Below are 20,106 nucleotides of genomic sequence, written 5' to 3' on the forward strand. Positions count from 1 at the left end.
GTCAATAACACTAACAATAAATAATTGAATTTACAGACAATCCATGTATTGGTATCGGCTGATTTCACTCACGGATGATCGATTTCGGAATCATCCGCATTAAACCCTGATCGAAACCTCCTCATGACACTTCAAAAGCAGCTACCACCATATCTAGTGGAGTTAATAAACTAAACAAAGCTAAAGCATTTACAGTTAAAAGTGATAGGGAGCCTCACCTGGTGGTGTGTGGTCAGGTAGTCTACGATGTTGGTGTGGCCCGTCACGCTAGCAGACAGCAGTGGGGTCATGCCGTAGCCGTCCTGCTCCATGGTCGCTTTGTACTGCAGCAGCATCCGCATGATCTCCAGACTGCCCGACTCCGCGCAGTCATGGAGCGCCGTATTGCCTGTTAGAAGACATAAAAACAATTACCATTGTGTGTAAAAAAAATAAAAAATAATAATGAACATTTAGGTGGGTGGACACTTCAAAATTTACAACCTGAAGTTGCAAGGGAAACGTGTCAAACTATTTAAAAATAAATAAATAAAGAAGCCCAGCAATAATCTATATTCTTACAATAATGTTACTGATTATTATGTAATCATGTATTGGAAAAAGGAGTGCAGTACTAGCGGTAGAAAATTGATGGATGGAGAGTTTGCTGTGTGAACAGGTGTAAGGAAAACAAGTTAGGAATTAGGAAGCTCGAATTTGGCTAAGGGAAGTTGAACCAGTACGTAAAGTACACAGTAAATACACGTGCATATTTGCTTTACAGCATTTGCAAGAGCGAGCATGTGTCAAAAATATTTTTATGGGCATTTCAGTTTATGGATTTTTGCTCTTTACCTGTGGCCAAAAAGAAACTGTTGCAAATGGTGGGGATTAACTAGAAGCAACAGTTGCTTCTTATTACAACACATGCTATGCTAAAACATCCATCCATCCAATTTATACCGCTTGTTCCTTTTGGGGTTGCAGGGGTTCTGGGGCGGAAGGCGGTGTACACCCTGGACAAGTCGCCACCTCATTGCAGGGCCAACACAGATAGACAACATCCATCCATCCATTTTCTACCGCTTATTCCCTTTAGGGTCGCGGGAGCACTGGTGCCTATCTCAGCTACAATCGGGCGGAAGGCGGAGTACACCCTGGACAAGTCGCAACCTCATCGCAGAGCCAACACAGACAGACAACATTCACACTCACATTTACACACTAGGGCCAATTTAGTGTTGCCAGTCAACCTATCCCCAGGTGCATGTCTTTGGAGGTGGGAGGAAGCCGGAGTGCCCAGAGAGAACCCACGCAGTCACAAGGAGAACATGCAAACTCCAGTACCTTTGTATTTATAGGTCCAAAAAACTAAATCCGTCATAGGTTTAATTTAAGCAAATGTTATGATAGGCTTGAACCATTTGCACACATGGCTTTGGTCTCTTTTGAAAGATAACCAGTTGAATAGGTCTTCATTATTTTTTTAGAAACACCTTTAAAATAACTAGCTTGAAAGTATGGACATGGAATCGTCCCATTTTAAGTTTTACAACAGTACTCCAACATTTTGTATTTTAACATAACCGGAATATATTTACCATACTAACATGAATAAAAAAATAATGCATGATATATATCAGGCAGATATTTATCAAGCTAATATGAGGAATTACGTCATACCAAATAATTGAGCAAATCCCCCGGGAAGAGCTAGACGAAGTGGCTGGAGAGAGGGAAGTCTGGGCTTCCCTGCTTAGGCTGCTGCCCCCGCGACCCGACCTCGGATGAGCGGAAGATGATGGATGGATAACCTTTTAATTTATTTATTTTTATAAACGCTCCGAGGCAAAATTATTTGTACTGTGCAGTAGGTGTGTAAGGTGGAGCAAATCAAGCACTACTTTGTCCTGTAAACATCAACTTCCCTTGAGCTCACTGTAAACAAAGATGGCCTCCATCGTGTGGGACTTCACCGTTTCAGAGGAAGACATTTCCCGTGATATTTGCATCAAATGTTCTGCAAACATTCCACGTGGAGGGAAAAAACGGAGTTTAAACACATGAAATGTTATCAGCCATCTGAAACAACAGTGTTTTGAAGGCCTGCGAAGACACCTGCGCTGCTTAACAGCCCCCAGAACCAGGGTCAAAGTGAGGTGTGCACAAAACTACAGTAAAATCGCAATATAGAAAAATAAATATCAATAACAATTGGTATCAGTCTTGAGAAACATGACATCAGTATCAACTAGGTATAAACTATATGAAAAATCCATAATACTGTTATGACTAAAATTATCAGGTTATCATCACGATTACATTGCTCAAAAATTACTTATACACGTCAGATACTGTAATCTTCCATCAAACTTTAATTCCAACAACTAAAATAAATTGTGAACACCTCAGTCTCGTATTCCTCTGCATATAGATTGATCACTTTGTTCTAAGAGAGCATAACTTGAATAGCTTAGCTGCTTGGACAGCAATGTGTTTATATAACTTTAGATTGGGTTATGTTGTTTTTACCTAATAGGGAATGAAATTGATGGTGTGTTTTCATGTTGGCATTTAAGCTAGCACTAGTCATTCCGTGAGTTTATCAATCACGTTTTTTTTAACATTTTAATTTAAAATGTTATTACCAACCATCGGGAGTTTTACCGCGGTTATCATTAATACAGTTTATTATTACATCCCTAGTATCTACTTTAAAATATATATATACCGTGCATCCCTATACAAGACTATATAAGTCTGATAAGATTAGTCTTATGTTCAGGGTCTAGAGCAGTGGTTCTTAACCTGGGTTAGATCGAACCCTAGGGGTTCGGTGAGTCAGCCACAGGGTAAGGCTGGGCGATATATTTGATATATCGCGGGTTCGTCTCTGTGCGATATAGAAAATGACTATATCGTGATATTGGAGTATATGTTCTCACGCAGTTGCTTTTAGCTGCTGGCATTACACTGCATGCGTTTCCCACTCTTTCCTGTCTCTCCTCACAGAAAAGCGCACCTTTTTAAACAAGTCACACACACTGTCGCGTCATACGCCCTCGCATAAGAGGTAGTAGCAGCATGGGTAACATTAGCTGTGATGCTAGTGGAGTGGTGAGAGTGAAAGGTGTCAATCTGGTAACAAATGAAGGAAGAATTAATTCCTAAGAAAAACAGCACCGGGTCCATCGTCTGGCGGTGGTTTGGCTTCAAGCGGGAATATGTCCAACAAGTATGCGGCAAAAGCGTTGTTATAAAAAGTAGCACATACTGCTAATTTGTAGCATCATTTGAAATCCTTGAAACTGCATGTCAACATCACCGTTGGGTGCCACACTCACAAAATGCCAAAGCAACCGTTTCCAGATCGTATAAAAAAATTGTCAACAGAATTTAATAATGTCCGCAGTAACCTTCCACACAGCAAAGGACATGCACTTTTTGATTTCCTGTTATGCAGCTCATTTTTATTTGACAGTTATTGAAATATCTTTTGACATCATGCACAAAAGTGGACTTTGTTTTAAACTATTGTAGTGGTGTTCTGTACAAAAATTGCACTTTAATTTAGTGTTGTTTTGATATGTCATCTTAGTGACATCACGCACAAAAGCTTGTTTTAAAATGTCACTGACAATCTTGCACTTTCTGTTTTGGAAATGACAATGTTTGTGCCACTGCTTAATAAATACAGTTTTGCTAATTTTACTTAGTTGTGATTTCCCTCTCTGCATGAAAGTTTAAAATGATCATATATTAATGCAGTATGAACAATAATGTTTTAATGTAGACACATAGAATCATCATACTGATGTGATTATATGCATCAAGTTTTTATTCAAGCCCAAGGCAAAACATCGGGATATATATCGTGTATTGTGATATGGCCTAAAATATCGAGATATTAAAAAAAGGCCATATCACCCAGCCCTAATGAAGTGTTCATTCAAGGCAAAGGCAAAATATAAAGATATATATATCTTGTATTGTGGTATGGCCTAAAAATACCTAGATATTAATAAAAGGCCATATCGCCCAGCCCTATTCAGGGTCTAGAGCAGTGGGTTTTCACCTGGGTTCAATCGAACCCCAGGGGTTCGGTGAGTCAGCCTGAGGGGTTTGACGGAGCAGAGTCACACCCGACTCATCGTGTAAATAAAATTTTCTCCCTATCAGCTTTATGGCTATAAGTCAGACCCATTTGCATGTGTCTATTTTGTTGTGAGTTCATGCACTGTATTGGTTTTGTTCTCTGAACAAGGTGATGATGCACAGTTCATTTTATGCACCACTAAAAAAAACATAACTGTCTTGAATTTGAAAAAAAAAAACATTTTATTTTTCACTAAAGAAGGGTTCGGTGAATGCGCATATAAAACTGGTGTGGTTCGGTATCTCCAACAAGGTTAAGAACCACTGGTCTAGAGTTTTATACATGCAAAAAAAAAAAAACAGGCGGCGAGAAAATGACTTTTCCAGAGCTCTTCTTCAAGTCACTCATGAATACTAGTGGTCTGCAGAGATACAGTCTTACTGTTGTTGTTTTTTTATAAATGGGCATTGTCAAAATGGTAATTTCACGATATTTTATGGGGAAAACACAGAACAAAGCCTTCCGGAATGGATTATGTTTGGCCTTGTATTACTTTTTCCACTCAACTATAAAAGACCTACTGCAAAATCAGAAGAAAAAGTTTATGCATGGTATTTTAACTTCAGTAGAAACAAATCTTTTTATCCCAGTGGACAAAAAACACATGCTGCTGCGTGTAAACCCATGAAACTGCGAAGTACAAGGCGTGTCAGCTACTGCTGCAGTCACAGAAAGCTTTAAAAAGGATTTCCCCCACCTTCCTGACAACCTGAACCTGCGCAGTGTTGTTTTCAACACGTCGGGGAGGCAGGTCTCATCACAGGTATAACCTGGCGAGCCAGAGAGTGAACACTGCGTGGTATTTTTGAGCAAGTACAAACAAAGTGTACAGTAGTCAGCAGGTAAAATGAGTCATTTTTGTCCCGGCAGGTGTGCCTGATGGTGTTTCGGAACTACTGCGACAGAATTACAGTTACTTGCAGTTTAATGCTTAGGAGTTTGACCCACATACCAAGCGTTTCAGATATTTTAGGACATCTCAGGGGAAAAAAAAAATAAAAAGGTTAAGTGATGTAACTTGTTTCCACTGCAACAATAATGTTATTCATTAGAGTTGGCCGACTTTGAGAGAGTATTTGAGGATTAATGTCACGGCAGTAGAGCTGCTGCACCTGATTTAGAGTTCAGGGATGTTCTTGATTAAACTCTTGTCAGTTTACGTGACTCCTCCTCCACATTGCTCTGCGAGTCCAACCGAGACGGTTGACAGTGAACATTCCAGGGCATGAGGGAGTATGTGGGGACGATAATGAACGATGTACCTCGTATGAACAAGAACAAGTCCTCCCCCACTCGATAACATCACGAGATGACAACACTTGTGACCATAGTAAGAGTAATTTTTTTACGCTCGACTGTAGCAAAAATGGTACGTATTCCGTATCAGTGACGTATATTCACTCCTGTTAGAGGTTCAGTGTTGACCTAACCAGTAACGTGTGCTGACAGTCAAAACGTCACAGGTTTGTTTCCATAGTGTCTGCAAGATTAAAACCTGTCGTAAAAGCACAATGTAGGTCATACACGGGATTTTATTCCACAAAACCAGATAGTCGGTTATATTTAGGCTGTTATTTGGCACACCGCTCATATTGATTTATGCTGAATGCATTAATCTGACGTCACAACAATGAAGGTCATACCAAAATAAAGGTTTATGAGTAATAAAAAAATTGCACCATAATAAAATGCATGAAAATTGGTGAATGGATTGTGCATAACTAATTGTGTACTGGAGTGATTGAGGAATTATAATTTTAAAAAATTGTACTGCTTGTTTACCAACAGTAAGAGACGCTGTTGATTCCACCTAAACGTGGTAATGGTTTAGACCAGACCTGGGCAAATTGAGGCCCGGGGGCCACATGGGGCCCGTTAAGCTTTTCAATCTGGCCCTCCGGACATTCCCAAATAATTTTTTTTAGATCTTTAAGTTAAAGTACCAATGATTGTCACACACACACACTAGGTGTGGTGAAATTTGTCCTCTGCATTCGACCCATTCCCTTGATCACCGCCTGGAAAGTGAGGGGAACAGTGAGCAGCAGCGGTGCCGCGCCCGGGAATCATTTATGGTGATTTAACCCCCAATTCCAACCCTTGATGCTGAGTGCCAAGCAGGGAGGCAATGGGTCCGATTTTTTTTTATTTTTTTTTTAAATAGTTTTTGGTATGGCTCAGCCGGCCGGGGTTTGAACTCCCAACCTACCGATCTCAGGGTGGACACTAACCACTAGACCACTGAGTAGGTTAGATGGAAACTGTAGCTGCCAATATGATGTGCAATGATGCTTTCAAATGACCGTAAGTCTTGAACTATACAAAGTATTTCAATGGTTGGAATCTGAGCTTTTGAATGATATACTAGTTACTATGGCAATCTAATAAGTTACTATGGTCATCTAAGTCACAGCAGTTCATACGAGGCACCAAGCAGTGTGGGTGGGGAGAGATTCCACAGACTGTTCCCAGAGCGGCCTGAAATGCAAGTGTCAGGGACAGACACAGAAGGAGATTTTTACAACAAAATTCTACAAGAAAAATGATATTATATCAGATTGTAGGTGGGGTTTTTTTTACTCTTTGCGTTAATTTTTCCCTGTGTTTGTTGCATTTTTGATGTGTTTCGCTTGATTGTAAATAATGTGGATGGAGAGGGGGTGTGACGTTCATATGTTGTCAATATTCAGTGTTTTATCGGTCATAGTTAATATTGTAAATCCCACAATATTTATATTCATGTATATTCCTGGTAGAACATGTAAAATTCCATTCTGTTTCCTAAGGCGGTATGTTATTACGTTTTTAGCATTCAATCAGACATATTAATGTGAGGTTTAGTGTTCCTAAAAATAGGACCCAAACAGACACACAGTGTACAGCTGATTGTCACAGCTTATCTATATATCTATATATATCTATATATATATCTATATATATATATATATCTATATATATATCTATATATATATATATATATATATATATATATATATATATATATATATATATATATATATATATATATATATATATATATATATATATACACACACACACACACACACACACATATATATAGATATACCGGCCCCAGACACATTATTTTCTATAAATGTGGCCCTCCCGAGTCAATTACCCAGGCCTGATATAAATTGAAAATATATTATCTACACTTTTAATTCATGATAAAAAATTTTTACGAATATTCAATCTTTTATAATAATTTTGCCTTCTTGCAATGGTATGCATCTGTCAAGCACTATGAATTGTCCTCTGTAAATAAACATGTCTTGCTCAATGTTGCCAACCTAGTGATTTTGTCACTATATTTAGCCAGTAATCAGAGCCCTCTCCATGCTCTTTTGCAAAAAAACATTTGTGACACATCTAGTGGATACTTTAAGACTGTAAGCATATATCACTATTTTCAACAATCCTTGTAAAGAAGCTATAGAATACAGTTTATTGTATGTTAATAGTTTTTCTTTTTGTGTTCTTATACTAAGTCAAAGGGCGTTGCTAAATTACAACTAGGAATGAGTCATTGATTGGCCACTAATTAGTATCAGCTGATTTTTTTAATTATCTGGCCAAGATCTTCAGCTCTCCCTGGATCGGTTCGCAGCAGAGTGTGAAGTGACTGGGATGAGAAGCAGCACCTTAAAGTCCGAGTCCATGGCTCTCTCCCGGAAAAGGGTGGAGTGCCATTTCCAGGGTAGGGGAGGAGATCTTGCCTCAAGTGGAGGAGTTCAAGTACCTCGGAGTCTTGTTCACGAGTGAGGGAAGAGTGGATCGTGAGATCGACAGGCGGATCGGTGCGGCGTCTTCAGTAATGCGGACGCTATGTCGATCCATTGTGGCGAAGAGGGAGCTGAGCCGGAAGGCAAAGCTCTCAATTTACCGGTCGATCTACGTTCCCATCCTCACCTATGGTCATGAGCTTTGGATTATGACCGAAAGGACAAGAATAAGATCACGGGTACAAGCAGCCGAAATGAGCATCCTCCGCTCGGTGGCGGGTCTCTCCCTTAGAGATAGGGTGAGAAGCTCTGTTATCCGGAGGGAACTCAGACTAAAGCCGCTGCTCCTCCACATGGAGAGGAGCCAGATGAGGTGGTTCGGGCATCTGGTCAGGATGCCATCCGAACGCCTCCCTAGGGAGGGGTTTAGGGCACGTCAGACCGGAGGCGGAAACGGGGAAGACAGAGGACACGTTGGGAAGACTATGTCTCCCGGCTGGCCTGGGAACCCCATGGCATCCCCCGGGAGGAGCTAGACGAAGTGGCTGGGGAGAGGGAAGTTTGGGCTTCCCTGCTTAGGCTGTTGCCCCCGCGACCCGATCTTGGGTAGGCAGAGGAAGATTGATGGATGATTTTTTTTATTTAATTTTTTTTAAGTACATGATTGCAATGCTCATAAAGGCCCATCTCTTAATTATCACCAATTGTATGTAATAGAACAGAATGAGGAACGGGTTGAAATATTATAGTGACATTGTTAAACTGTCAATAGCGCTAACCATTGCAATGTTAATAAATGTGATTTGCATTAGTATCTGCCGATCTCAGTCATTGATGATTTTTTATCCAAGGAATAAAAAACGTGATCTGAACAAAAACCAACGACTTTCATGTGGTGTTAGACAGAAAGGAGGAACTTTTTTTCTCCTCCATTTGAAAACATGGACGTTACCAGCACTGATTCCAATCAATGCAAGTCATCAGAATCAGGTAATACACCAACTTATATTCTTGTCTTCATGAAAGATAGGAATCTATATGTTAAACATTCATGTATATTCATTAAAACACCTTTAACATGTGAACAAAAACGGCAAAATAAATATAAATTATATACTGTAAATATAAATGTATATGTATATATATATATGATATATGTGTGTATGTATATGTATATATGAGGTAGATCACCTCGACTTTGTCATTTATTAAGTAATTGATTAACGTTGAAAAACTTATTCGGGTGTTACCATTTAGTGGTCAATTGTACGGAATATGTACTGTACAATCTACTAATACAAGTTTCAATCAATCAATCAATGCCTACTTAGCCTGTGGTGCTGTTAAGTTATTGTAGCTCAATGTGCCTTAATTTTTTATTTTATTTTAATGTAATATTATTTAATATATCTTATTGTTTTAGTTGCTTAAGAGATATTTTTATATTTTTGTGCATTATTTGTTGCCGTCATCATTCAACAAACAGGTTACTCATCAGTTAATCAGTACTTGAGTAGTTTTTTCACAACATACTTTTTACTTTTACTCAAGTAAATATTTGGGTGACGACTCCTTACTTTTACTTGAGTTATAAATCTCTAAAGTAACAGTACTCTTACTTGAGTACAATTTCTGGCTACTCTACCCACCTCTGCTTAAAACATAGCTGCTCTCACAACTGAACTAAATTATTTGAAGCCAACAAACTGCTTGTAATAAGAGGCATTCCTGGTTAAACTAAATTCCAAGAAATCTTCCAAATAACATGAATTAAAACAACATTTGTCAAAAACTATGCGTTTAACAATTAACTGTTTAATAATAAAAAGCAGTAAATTTCCCGACATTTACTATTAGCTTTCAAAAAATGTTATCTTAAGTATTTAATTTTATAATTATTTGCACCTCGCACCCTTATTGTTAGCTAGCTTAACATTTTAGAAATAAAAATGGGTTAAAATATTTCAGCGTATGCATAAGTATTTTCGCACATTCAACAATACCTTGCTCATTAACGGTAATATTTCAGTCACAATAACAGTGCTGAGACATTTCCCTATTGTTACAATACATCCCCAGTCAAAATATGCACCTTTTTCTGTGTTGCCTGAGCCATTACACATGTACATGGTGGCGCTCTTATTAAACTACAAACTCTGACCCAATACATTCGGTCAATGCACTTTATGAAACATTCAGCCAAATTACTATGAAATATGACGGACGAGCAATGTGTGAGAGTTTCAGCAAGATTGGTTGACTTGAGCTTACATTAGCAACCAATTGTCCAAAAGTAACTCGTAATTAACCATTTGTCTGATATTAACATTTTGAAGACGTTTGTATCACATTTATTTCTTGATGGCTTTAAAAGCATTTTGACTACAACCTACAGGTGCGCCACAAATGCACGGACTGTTCTTGAGTGTCCAACCGCAAGTGTTAAACAGTGACATTGCCACGAGGGTGATGTTAGCAGTTCTCTACGTGAATGAGGTGTGTTGTGGTTTGGACTTAATGTCCACAGCTTATTCTTGAGGCAACAAAAAAAAATGTGTGTAACATGAGTAAGAAGTTTTTGACATGCCTCAAGTCAGAGATGACACTATGACTGTTCAGTTAATCTGCATGACTCACATGCTATGGCTTGACTTATTGTTTCCAACTGGTGACTGTCGAACTATTCCGCTCAATTGTGATTGACACCAACTAAAAAAAAAGGTATCTATTTAACCAAATGTTTGTTCCTGTGGGGTTGTTGAACGGCAATATATTACACTGAAGCTAAATAGGGTAACCACAACAGAGCCAAAAGTGAACCAGACGGTCCAGCCAGGCTGTCTCATTATCTGTCCATTCATCATCATACGAGCTGAGAGGGGATTGTAATATTTCCACTGCCCGTTTTAGCCATGGAAACATGTGATATAGTGCAGTTACATTCACAATAAACACAATTAATCATTATTAATGTTATTAGGTTTTTAATGTAGTGAGTACCCAGGACACACCAGGGTTTCTACAGGTAACAACAAATCTAATTGAATGTGTTTGAAGCCGTTTTTAATGCCATGTCCAACCCCATATGCTTATTGCACATAAGCATTTTAATACATTTATATATTTTTTAATATTCCTGAGGGAACTCTCCTGAAGGATTCAATAAAGTACTATCTATCAAAAGCTTACAACGGCATGTATACAAACAAAGTGTTAAGCGTTTGACAATGATAATATTAATGATAATATTAAATGGTTAAAAAGTTGTCATTAACTGAATTATAATTAGCTTACAAAACTGTTGTATCTGAAATATTTGTATTTTTTTGCAGTGGCTGCAGCTGACAGTTATGGTGGAGACAGAAGATGTTTTTGTTGGTTATACCAAAATAAATTTGATATAGTTAACTGCTGCCAGCCTTCAATGGCCGCCTTCTGATTAGCCAATTGCGTATGTGATTTCACTGCACTGAGCAACGTTTGGAGTCGTTTTGCATACACTGTGGGATGCCTCTCTGGGTTTACCGTTGACAAGCTTGAACCAGGTTTTTAAAAAAAGTTAGCCAGCCAGTCAATTTTGCGGATTCCCCATTTTCCCGGCAATAGTTAATTTTCGCGCTTTCCCAACAGCATTAGCACATTTACAGAATGTACAAAAAACATTGAAGGGGATCTGAATTTTTTTTTGTTTTAATATTGCCCAAAATTAACAATCTTTAAGACAAATATTTTTAATGCATTGTAAGTCGTAAATAAATGTTAGCAAAAAAACTATCCTAATTCAATGACTGCGTCTATTCCACCCAGAAAGCCCTCTGAATCAAAATTATTGGAAAACTATAGAATACTAAGAAGTATTTTTTTATTTTTATATATATATATATATAAATATATATATATATATATTATCTCTTTAATAAATGATGTACAAATTCATAACCTTTGAAAATAGGCCTTATGATAGCCACAAATTTGAGGATATGTTCATTAATCAGTATACATTAAAACATTTGTTAAAAAGGCTTCATTGAATAATAAGCAAACATACTAGGAATGCAAATGATGCATGTGTTCGCAAAGGGACGACTGATTAAAACATTTAAGAAAATCATAGAATGATATTTCTAATGCATCTATAGGATGCAAATAAGCTGAGTCAATTTAGGATATTGAATAGATTGTATTATACACCTCCTCAGTTGTTAAACATGAGTACAATATGTTTAAAGTTAGGTGTAAAGTGTCACTCCAATTTATTTACTGTGGGAATGTCAATGAATAAAGAGTTTTGGTCTGTCGTGACAATTGCCTGGTTGTCCATTCGAGGCCTCCGTAGGTCACGTGCAGTGTCTGAGTCCCTGAAATAAGGAGTCGTGTATGAAACAAGCTCAGCTTCCTTATTAACGTGACATGGTGTCTCAGTTAAGGATTAAACGCTTACAGTCACCAAAGGATAGCAGAGTTTGGGTCCCCCCAGAGGTAATGCTTCCCACACTTTTGGACCGGACCTTACAAGCTCATGTATCCAGTTTCAAAGCTAGAGACAAAGAAAAGAAACCGACAGACGTAGCAATGTATCAATGATAGCAAAGTTAGAGTTCATTTTCGTTTCCATTGATTGACATACTATCGGCCCAGTCCTACAATTGTATAATTTTTAATACCTCTGGACATCCTATTTAATGTTTGTTCATGCTATTTAAGGCCTTGATTTTCGCAAAATCCATTTAATGACTATATACTTTTTAATGCCCTTTGAAAACATTGCCCGCTGGCACTGATTTGAGTGAGTCCCCAAGAATTCTGTCTAAGCAACTAAGAAATAAAATTGTGCACATTGAACATACAAGCTGTGATCTCTTGGCATGAGTAATCGAAGGATTATGGGACGGAGGTGTTTTCAAATACCGCTGAACACAGTAGGACGATGCCAGCAAGAAATAGATTTGCTACGTAAATTTAATTCAAATACATATTACATGTCTCTAAAGACATGCACCTGGGGATAGGTTGATTGGCGACAGTAAATTGGCCCTAGTGTGTGAATGTGAGTGTGAATGTGTTGGCCTTGCTATCATGTAGCGACTTGTCCAGGATGTACCCCGCTTTCCACCCAATTGCAGCTGAGATAGGCCCCTGCACCCCCCACGACCACGTAAGGGATAAGCGGTAGAAAATGGATGGATTACAAAGGCTACAATAAGAACCAGTAAATCAAAACAAAAAGCTTAACTTTTAATACTAAAACCAAAACTATCTATGAAGCATTAGAAACACAAAACATGCAAAATAATGGATTTTCGATCGGTGTGTCTATTTATTTTAGGTGTCTTTAATAACTGGGTCAAAAGATCTCTTTTTCATATTTAATGCCTGTAATTTTTTTAATTGACTTCTAACTGCAACTCAAGGTTTTTTAGCCACGCACTTAAGAACAAAGAAGACTAATACATTCATAAATATTCATTTATACTGTCACTGTGCTGCTCATTCAGCTGCTAAAAGAATATAAAAATATTTAAAATAAAGTAAAGACAATGTACTAAATAAAACAACCTTGTTGATGTATTAAAAAAAAAGTTAAAGTAGTCAATGAAAACAAACGACAAAACAAAATCGAACTTCAAAAATAAAAGCATTTTGTGATCCTTAAAAAGCTGCACACTGGTATATTAACTATTTATTATCCCTTAGCACTCAAATAGACTCGACGTGTGGAATTCTATGATTAATTCTTAAAATGTTGGCCATTTATTCATATGATTCCTCTGCAATGGTGCCTGTCTTGTGTCCCTCTGTATCTCTCTATCTCCGTGTGAATGTCACTTGAGGGCAAAAAAAGTCAAATTTGTTGTGCAAACTGGGTCTGTGTCTTGTTCTGACATTTTTCAAGAGGTCCCAGCAAGACACTTAAGGACTTACTTGGTAAAATAATGAATGGAAAGACAGAAAACAATGAATCAAGTCAACACACTATACAGTAGGTTATTGCATGTAAAAGACAGGCCAATTAAGTTTTTGTGCAATCATTCTTAAGAGCAAATTAATGATTTGGTTAAATCAGGGCAGCGAAGCCTTTGCCCTGGCCGACAAGTCTTGTGGGAGAGCGAGGAAGGAGTGCCGTCATATTAACGATGACGCAAATATCATCATTAAAAGAGAATCAATCATTCAATCAATGTTTATTTATATAGCCCTGAATCACAAGTGCCTCACACAATAAGGCATGCAACTTGTTTTTCACGATCCTCTACTTCATTTGAACTGCATTTTTGGGGGAATTATGCCCATCATTTAAAATACTTAGAAACAAGAACATGTCCTTTTCTAATGCATTTTAACTTGTTAAACAAAAGTCAGCTAAAATGGACCTCATGTCATTGAGTCTATTGCATCCATAAAACCCACTTAAAAAACATCCAAAAAGCACAAACAATACTCTATTTTCTATCCATGACTTGAATATTAACCACATATTATCAATATTATTATAAAAACTATTGTTAATGACCTACTTTTGGCGGTGCATTGATCACAGAGGTAACTATCTTATTCTGCTATAGTGACATCATGAGCCGGTGAACTGATGCATCGCCTCTGAACTGGTGAAAGTTAATTCTAGATTATAAATCATGCCTCTCATCAGGACAGCGGACAGATGTGGCCATAACTCAAGAAGTTGGTAAACTTTGACCGCCAACTTAGATGGCAAGAAAGACATGAAGACGCTCATTTGCACCAAACTTTTTTACTCTTTGTGAAGATGATTAATTCTTCATCTAAAAACGTGAATATATGAACAAACATCCAATCAGTGGGCATACCAGCGAGCGTGACATTGTACAGTAAGGGATTTTTTATTAAGTTTGTTGTTTCCCCCAGTCTGTTGTGAAAAGTAGTCAATGTTGTTAAAAGAAAAGGCAAACGTGATGAGTCTATGAAATGAATGCGCCGTTGAATGCTTAAAAATAGGCAAAATACGTAAATCCATCCATTAAATTTCTACCGCTTGTCCCCTTTGGGGTCGCAAATACTACATATTATAAATATGCCCGTTACTACATTAGATATATCATAGCATGTGCATAAAACCTTAATGGAGAGGTTGTAGAGTGCCCATTGGTTCTATTGTTGGCTGACTTTTGCTAACGTTTATTTACGGTTCAGAATGCATGAAAAAAAGAAAAAACTTGTGCATGTCAGATAAGGATTGTGAATGATAGGCAAAATTCCCCTTTTAAAGTTAGTGTGGATCTAAATCGCCTTTTTGCGTCATCAGTTTTTTTCCAGGCTGTTTTTTTAATCTTATATTGGGGTATTTAGCATATTTTCTGAACCATAGGGCACACCGTATAAGGCGCACTGCTGATAAATGGTTGTACTTTTGATAATTTTTCATATATTAGGCACACTGGATTATAGGGCGCATTAAAGGAGTCATCCATCCATCCAGCCATTTTCTACCGCTTATTCCCTTTTGGGGTTGCGGGGGGCGTTGGCACCTCTCACAGCTACAATCGGGCGGAAGGCAGGGTACACCCTGGACAAGTCGCCACCTCATCGCAGGGCCAACACAGATAGACAGACAACATTCACACTCACATTCACACACTAGGGCCAATTTAGTGTTGCCAATCAACCTATCCCCAGGTGCATGTCTTTGGAGGTGGGAGGAAGCCGGAGTACCCGGAGGGAACCCACGCGTTCACGGGGAGAACATGCAAACGCCACACCGAAAGATCCCAAGCCTGGGATTGAACCCAGGACTGCAGGACCTTCATATAGTGAGGCAGACGCACTAACCCCTCTGCCACCGTGAAGCCAAGGAATAAAAGGAGTCATATTATTATTTATTTTTTGTAGAAGTAAAACACTTCCTTGCGGTCTACATAACATGTGATGGTGGTTATTTGGTGAAAATGTTATATAGATTATGTTTTACAGATCATCTTTAAGCCGCTTTCTGACGGTCTTATTTACGTGGCTCACCTTCAGCAGCGTTTTCTCCGTTGTAGCGGTGTAGCGTGCAAGGACGGGAGTGGAAGAAGTGTCAAGTGTTTTCATGACATTCAAACTTTACTTCAATCAATAACGGAGGAGCATCTCCTCATCCGGAAACCACAACGGAAATGAGTCTTGTGAAAAACCACTCCCCCGGAACTCTAATAACCAAAGTTCCTTGGGTGAATATGGAAACTCACCGCAGAGTTTCCCACAACGCGTTGTTAAGGTGGTCACCTTAACAAAGAGCCACCGCCTAAACTAAAGTCTTAACAAGGTGCTCCGCTTAGTTCTGCCTCTGTAACAACCATCTGATTGGTTACAGGCAGAGCGGTAACAGCCAGTCAGCAGTGCGTATTCAGAGCGCATGTAACAGCCAATCAGCAGTGCGTATTCAGAGCGCATGTAACAGCCAATCAGCAGTGCGTATTCAGAGCACACGGAGTCAGTGCCCATGGCACAGGCAGAGAGGAGGGAGAGGAGAGATGGAGGAGTAAGCAGAAAGGTGGTTAGAAGGTGAGCATAATGCAGCGGGCTCTCCCCAAACACTTCCAAGTCAACTACTAGTAACATCACTATGAGCCCGGTGACGTTCTAGAAACATAAGCGGCAGCTCAGCTCGCTCGCAATCCTTGAGGTGAAGGCTAATTAGCTTTTAGCATAACGTTAGCTCACTGTGCGTGTAAATTAAGCATAATGAGTTGATCATGTGTCAGCATGTGGCCCCACTTTTAACTCTTTTTATCAAATACTTATTGCAAATGCTTACTTACAGTAAGTCATTAATCTGACTTTGTAAGTAATTATTTTGACTTAGTAAATTACTAAGTCATAATAATGACATACTAAGTATCTCAGGTAACTAGGACTGTTTTGTTTTTACTTTACGGAAAAGATAAAGATATATATCGTATATCACCATTCAGAAAATGGAGCGGAAAACACAACCAAAAGTTGTAGGCTTCTTCACGCGACAAAGCCGGCCTACTTTACCGCAGTCTGAAGTCTATTGCCACCCAGGCTGTCGTGGAGACATGATGGTGACAGGCCAAGTACACTCATCTGATCCATACACCCGCCGACCCGCCTTCCCCGAGTCATCACCTTAAAAGGCCTACTGAAATGAGATTTTCTTATTTAAAACGGGGATAGCAGGTCCATTCTATGTGTCATACTTGATCATTTTGCGATATTGCCATATTTTAGCTGAAAGGATTTAGTATAGAACATCGATGATAAAGTTTGTAACTTTCGGTCGCTAATAAAAAAGCCTTGCTTGTACCGGAAGTAGCAGACGATGTACCCGTGACGTCACGGGTTGTGGAGCTCCTCACATCCTCACATTGTATACAATCATAGCCACCAGCAGCGAGAGCGATTCGGACAGAGAAAGCGACGATTTCCTCATTAATTTGAGAGAGGATGAAAGATTCGTGGATGAGGATAGTGAGAGTGAAGGACTAGAAAAAAAAGAAAAAAAAAGGCGAGGGCAGTGGGAGCGATTCAGATGTTATAGACACATTTACTAGGATAATTCTGGAAAATCCCTCATCTGCTTATTGTGTTACTAGTGTTTTAGTGAGATTATATGGTACCTGAAAGTCGGAGGAGTGTGGCCACAGGTGTGGTGACCGCCAGTGTCTCCGGTGGGAGGAGGTAACAGTCCGCAGCTGCAGGAGGACGCACGCTCCGCTTATGTCTACGGTAAGAGCCGACTTATTAGCACAATTTTCTCACCGAATTGTGTTGCTAAAGGCAGCTGCAATACACCGCTTCCCACCTACATCTTTCTTCTTTGACTTCTCCATTATTAATTGAACAAATTACAAAAGATTCAGCAACACAGATGTCCAGAATACTGTGTAATTATGCGATTAAAGCAGACTACTTAAGTGTATTGCTGAATCTTTTGCAATTCGTTCAATTAATAATGGAGAAGTCAAAGTAGAAAGATGGAGTTGAGAAGCTTTAGCCACACAAACACATGGTGATTCCTTGTTTAAAATTCCCGGAGGTGAAGCTTTCCTATGGATCAGAGCGGTCAAGGGAACAGGGATCCCGACCAAATGTCAACCAGCAGTTTTCGGTGAGAAAATTGTGGTAAAAAGTCACGACTTACCGGAGATCAGCTGAGCTTGTGCCGTCCATTTCCCTCAGACACTAGCCTCAAGACACCCGTGGACACATTCCTCCGACTATCAGGTACTATTAAACTCACTAAAACACCAGCAACACAATAGAAAGATAAGGGATTTCCCAGAATTATCTTAGTAAATGTGTCTAAAAACATCTGACTCCGTCCCAATGCAATCGCCTTTTTTTTTTCTTCCTTTTCTAGCCCTTCACTATCAATATCGTCAAACACGAATCCTTCATCCTCGCTCAAATTAATGGGGAAATTGTCTTTTTCCCGGTCCGAATAGCTCTTTTTGTTGGAGGCTCCCATTAAAAACAATGTGAGGATGTGAGGAGCCCTCACACGGGTGGCGTCATCGTCTGCGACGTCCGGTACAGACAAGGCTTTTCTATTAGCGACCAAAAGTTGCGAACTTTATTGTCGATGTTCTCTACTAAATCCTTTCAGCAAAAATATGGCAATGTCGCGAAATGATCAAGTATGACACATAGAATGGACCTGCTATCCCCGTTTAAATAAGAACATCTCATTAGGCCTTTAACTAACACATTTTCTGGGGAAAACACTACACCTGGTCATAAGGCACACTGTTTTGAGGGGAAAAAAGATTTTAAGTGTGCCTTATAGATCGGAAAAAACGATAGTTGCACTGGGTGGACCTGTACACTGACCTTTGACACTTTTCCTGTTGACATCCGCCCCTCTCTCCAGCAGGTACTGCGCAATCTCCTTGTGTCCCTTGTAGCAGGAGATCATGAGACAAGTGTGCCCGTGCCTGTTGGCCACCTCCAGGTCCGCCCGGTGCTCCACCAGGTACTTGACGATGTCCAGGTGGCCGTCGAAGCAGGCCGCCCTCAGGGGCGTGGAGTTGGTCAGCGTCGTGCTGTTGACGGAGGCCCCGTGGCCCAGCAGGGACTGCACCACCTTCAGGTGGCCGGCGGCGGACGCGGCCCACAGCGGCGGGGCCCCCTCAATGGTTTCCCCGTCGAAGTTCACGGAGCCGCCGACCTCGACGGAGGCGCAGCAGCACTCCATGAGGTACTCCACCAGCTCCAGGTGGCCGTAGCGTGAGGCCATGAGGAGAGGGGTGGCGCCGTTGGTCTTCTCGCCCATGAGCTTGGTCACCTCTTGTCCGTCTTTGTTCTCCAGGAGTTTCTGGAGGAGCCGTAGCTTGCCGTCCCTGGCCGCGTTAAACACCGCGGTCTTTAAATCCATGATAACTATATTAATAACAAGGGTTATAACGAGGAGGGGAGCCTTTGTTTACAGCTAGCGCTAACAAAAGCTGCTAATTCATCTCCACTTCACAATTCAAACACCGCCATGATTCACCTACAGTAGATTTAAATAACTAAAAAAAAGTCGAAATAACTAACGCTTAGATGTGTTCTTTTTGTCCGGCAACTTCCCCCAACTAACAAGCGAGCCGACTAGCTTAGCCTAGCTTCCCTTTTCTGTTGGCTCAGCTGGTACTCACCCAGTGAAATGTCTTTGTCTCGCGGAAGGAAGCCTCCGTTCAACCTACTTTCCACGGTCGTCATACTCATTTGACGGTGAAGGCGATATTTAGCCGGGAAAAAAAATGGAATGAATAATACGGGAACTCCACTACCCAGCCGTTTACCGTCCTAGCTTAGCCTTCGGGCGGCTTGTGTGCCTTTCGTAAACGGTCAGTACCGATGGACGTAAACGAAGAGCGTCACCTCAAAAACCTGCGAAATGGTCTCCACCCGCCGGGGGTGATCGAACACTCAAAGCGCTGGACAAAGGTAGGGTAAACATGGAAGGCGCCTGTGCTTCCACCCGCCCACGGTCCCACCGGTTGATCACGACTCACTCTGTCGAATGGCCAGCGGCGCTGCGCTCCCCTATTTTACTCCTCCATACATGACTGACGTGTCGGCTGGCCAATCGCAGAGCGACTGCCAATAGCCAGCGCCAGCCAATCGCAATGCGACAAAGACTTGCCATTTGACTAAATAATATAAAAAAAGTCCTAACAAATTCAACAATTTAATCGCGTTAAGCTGATTTGTAAACACTGGATCAAATTTAAAACAGTGAATTGCAATTGGTCGGTGTTTAATTAT

At 40.0% G+C, this 20,106-nt stretch overlaps 1 protein-coding gene across 1 annotated transcript in view; it reads right to left on the bottom strand.

Annotated features, from left to right (window-relative positions):
* Positions 1-19,875, bottom strand: part of fem1c (fem-1 homolog c) — a 31,862-nt gene extending 11,987 nt beyond the window's left edge. The window contains exons 1-2 of the mRNA XM_061901217.1: positions 18,688-19,875; positions 219-388 (exon numbers count right to left, since the gene is read on the bottom strand). Of these exons, the coding sequence (XP_061757201.1) occupies positions 219-388; positions 18,688-19,231 (714 nt within the window). The 5' untranslated portion in view covers positions 19,232-19,875. The remainder of the gene's footprint in view (positions 1-218; positions 389-18,687) is intronic.
* Between the last annotated feature and the right edge of the window lie 231 nt (positions 19,876-20,106).

The sequence above is a fragment of the Nerophis ophidion genome, linkage group LG01 (genome assembly GCF_033978795.1).
Source record: "Nerophis ophidion isolate RoL-2023_Sa linkage group LG01, RoL_Noph_v1.0, whole genome shotgun sequence".
In the NCBI taxonomy this organism is placed as follows: domain Eukaryota; kingdom Metazoa; phylum Chordata; class Actinopteri; order Syngnathiformes; family Syngnathidae; genus Nerophis; species Nerophis ophidion.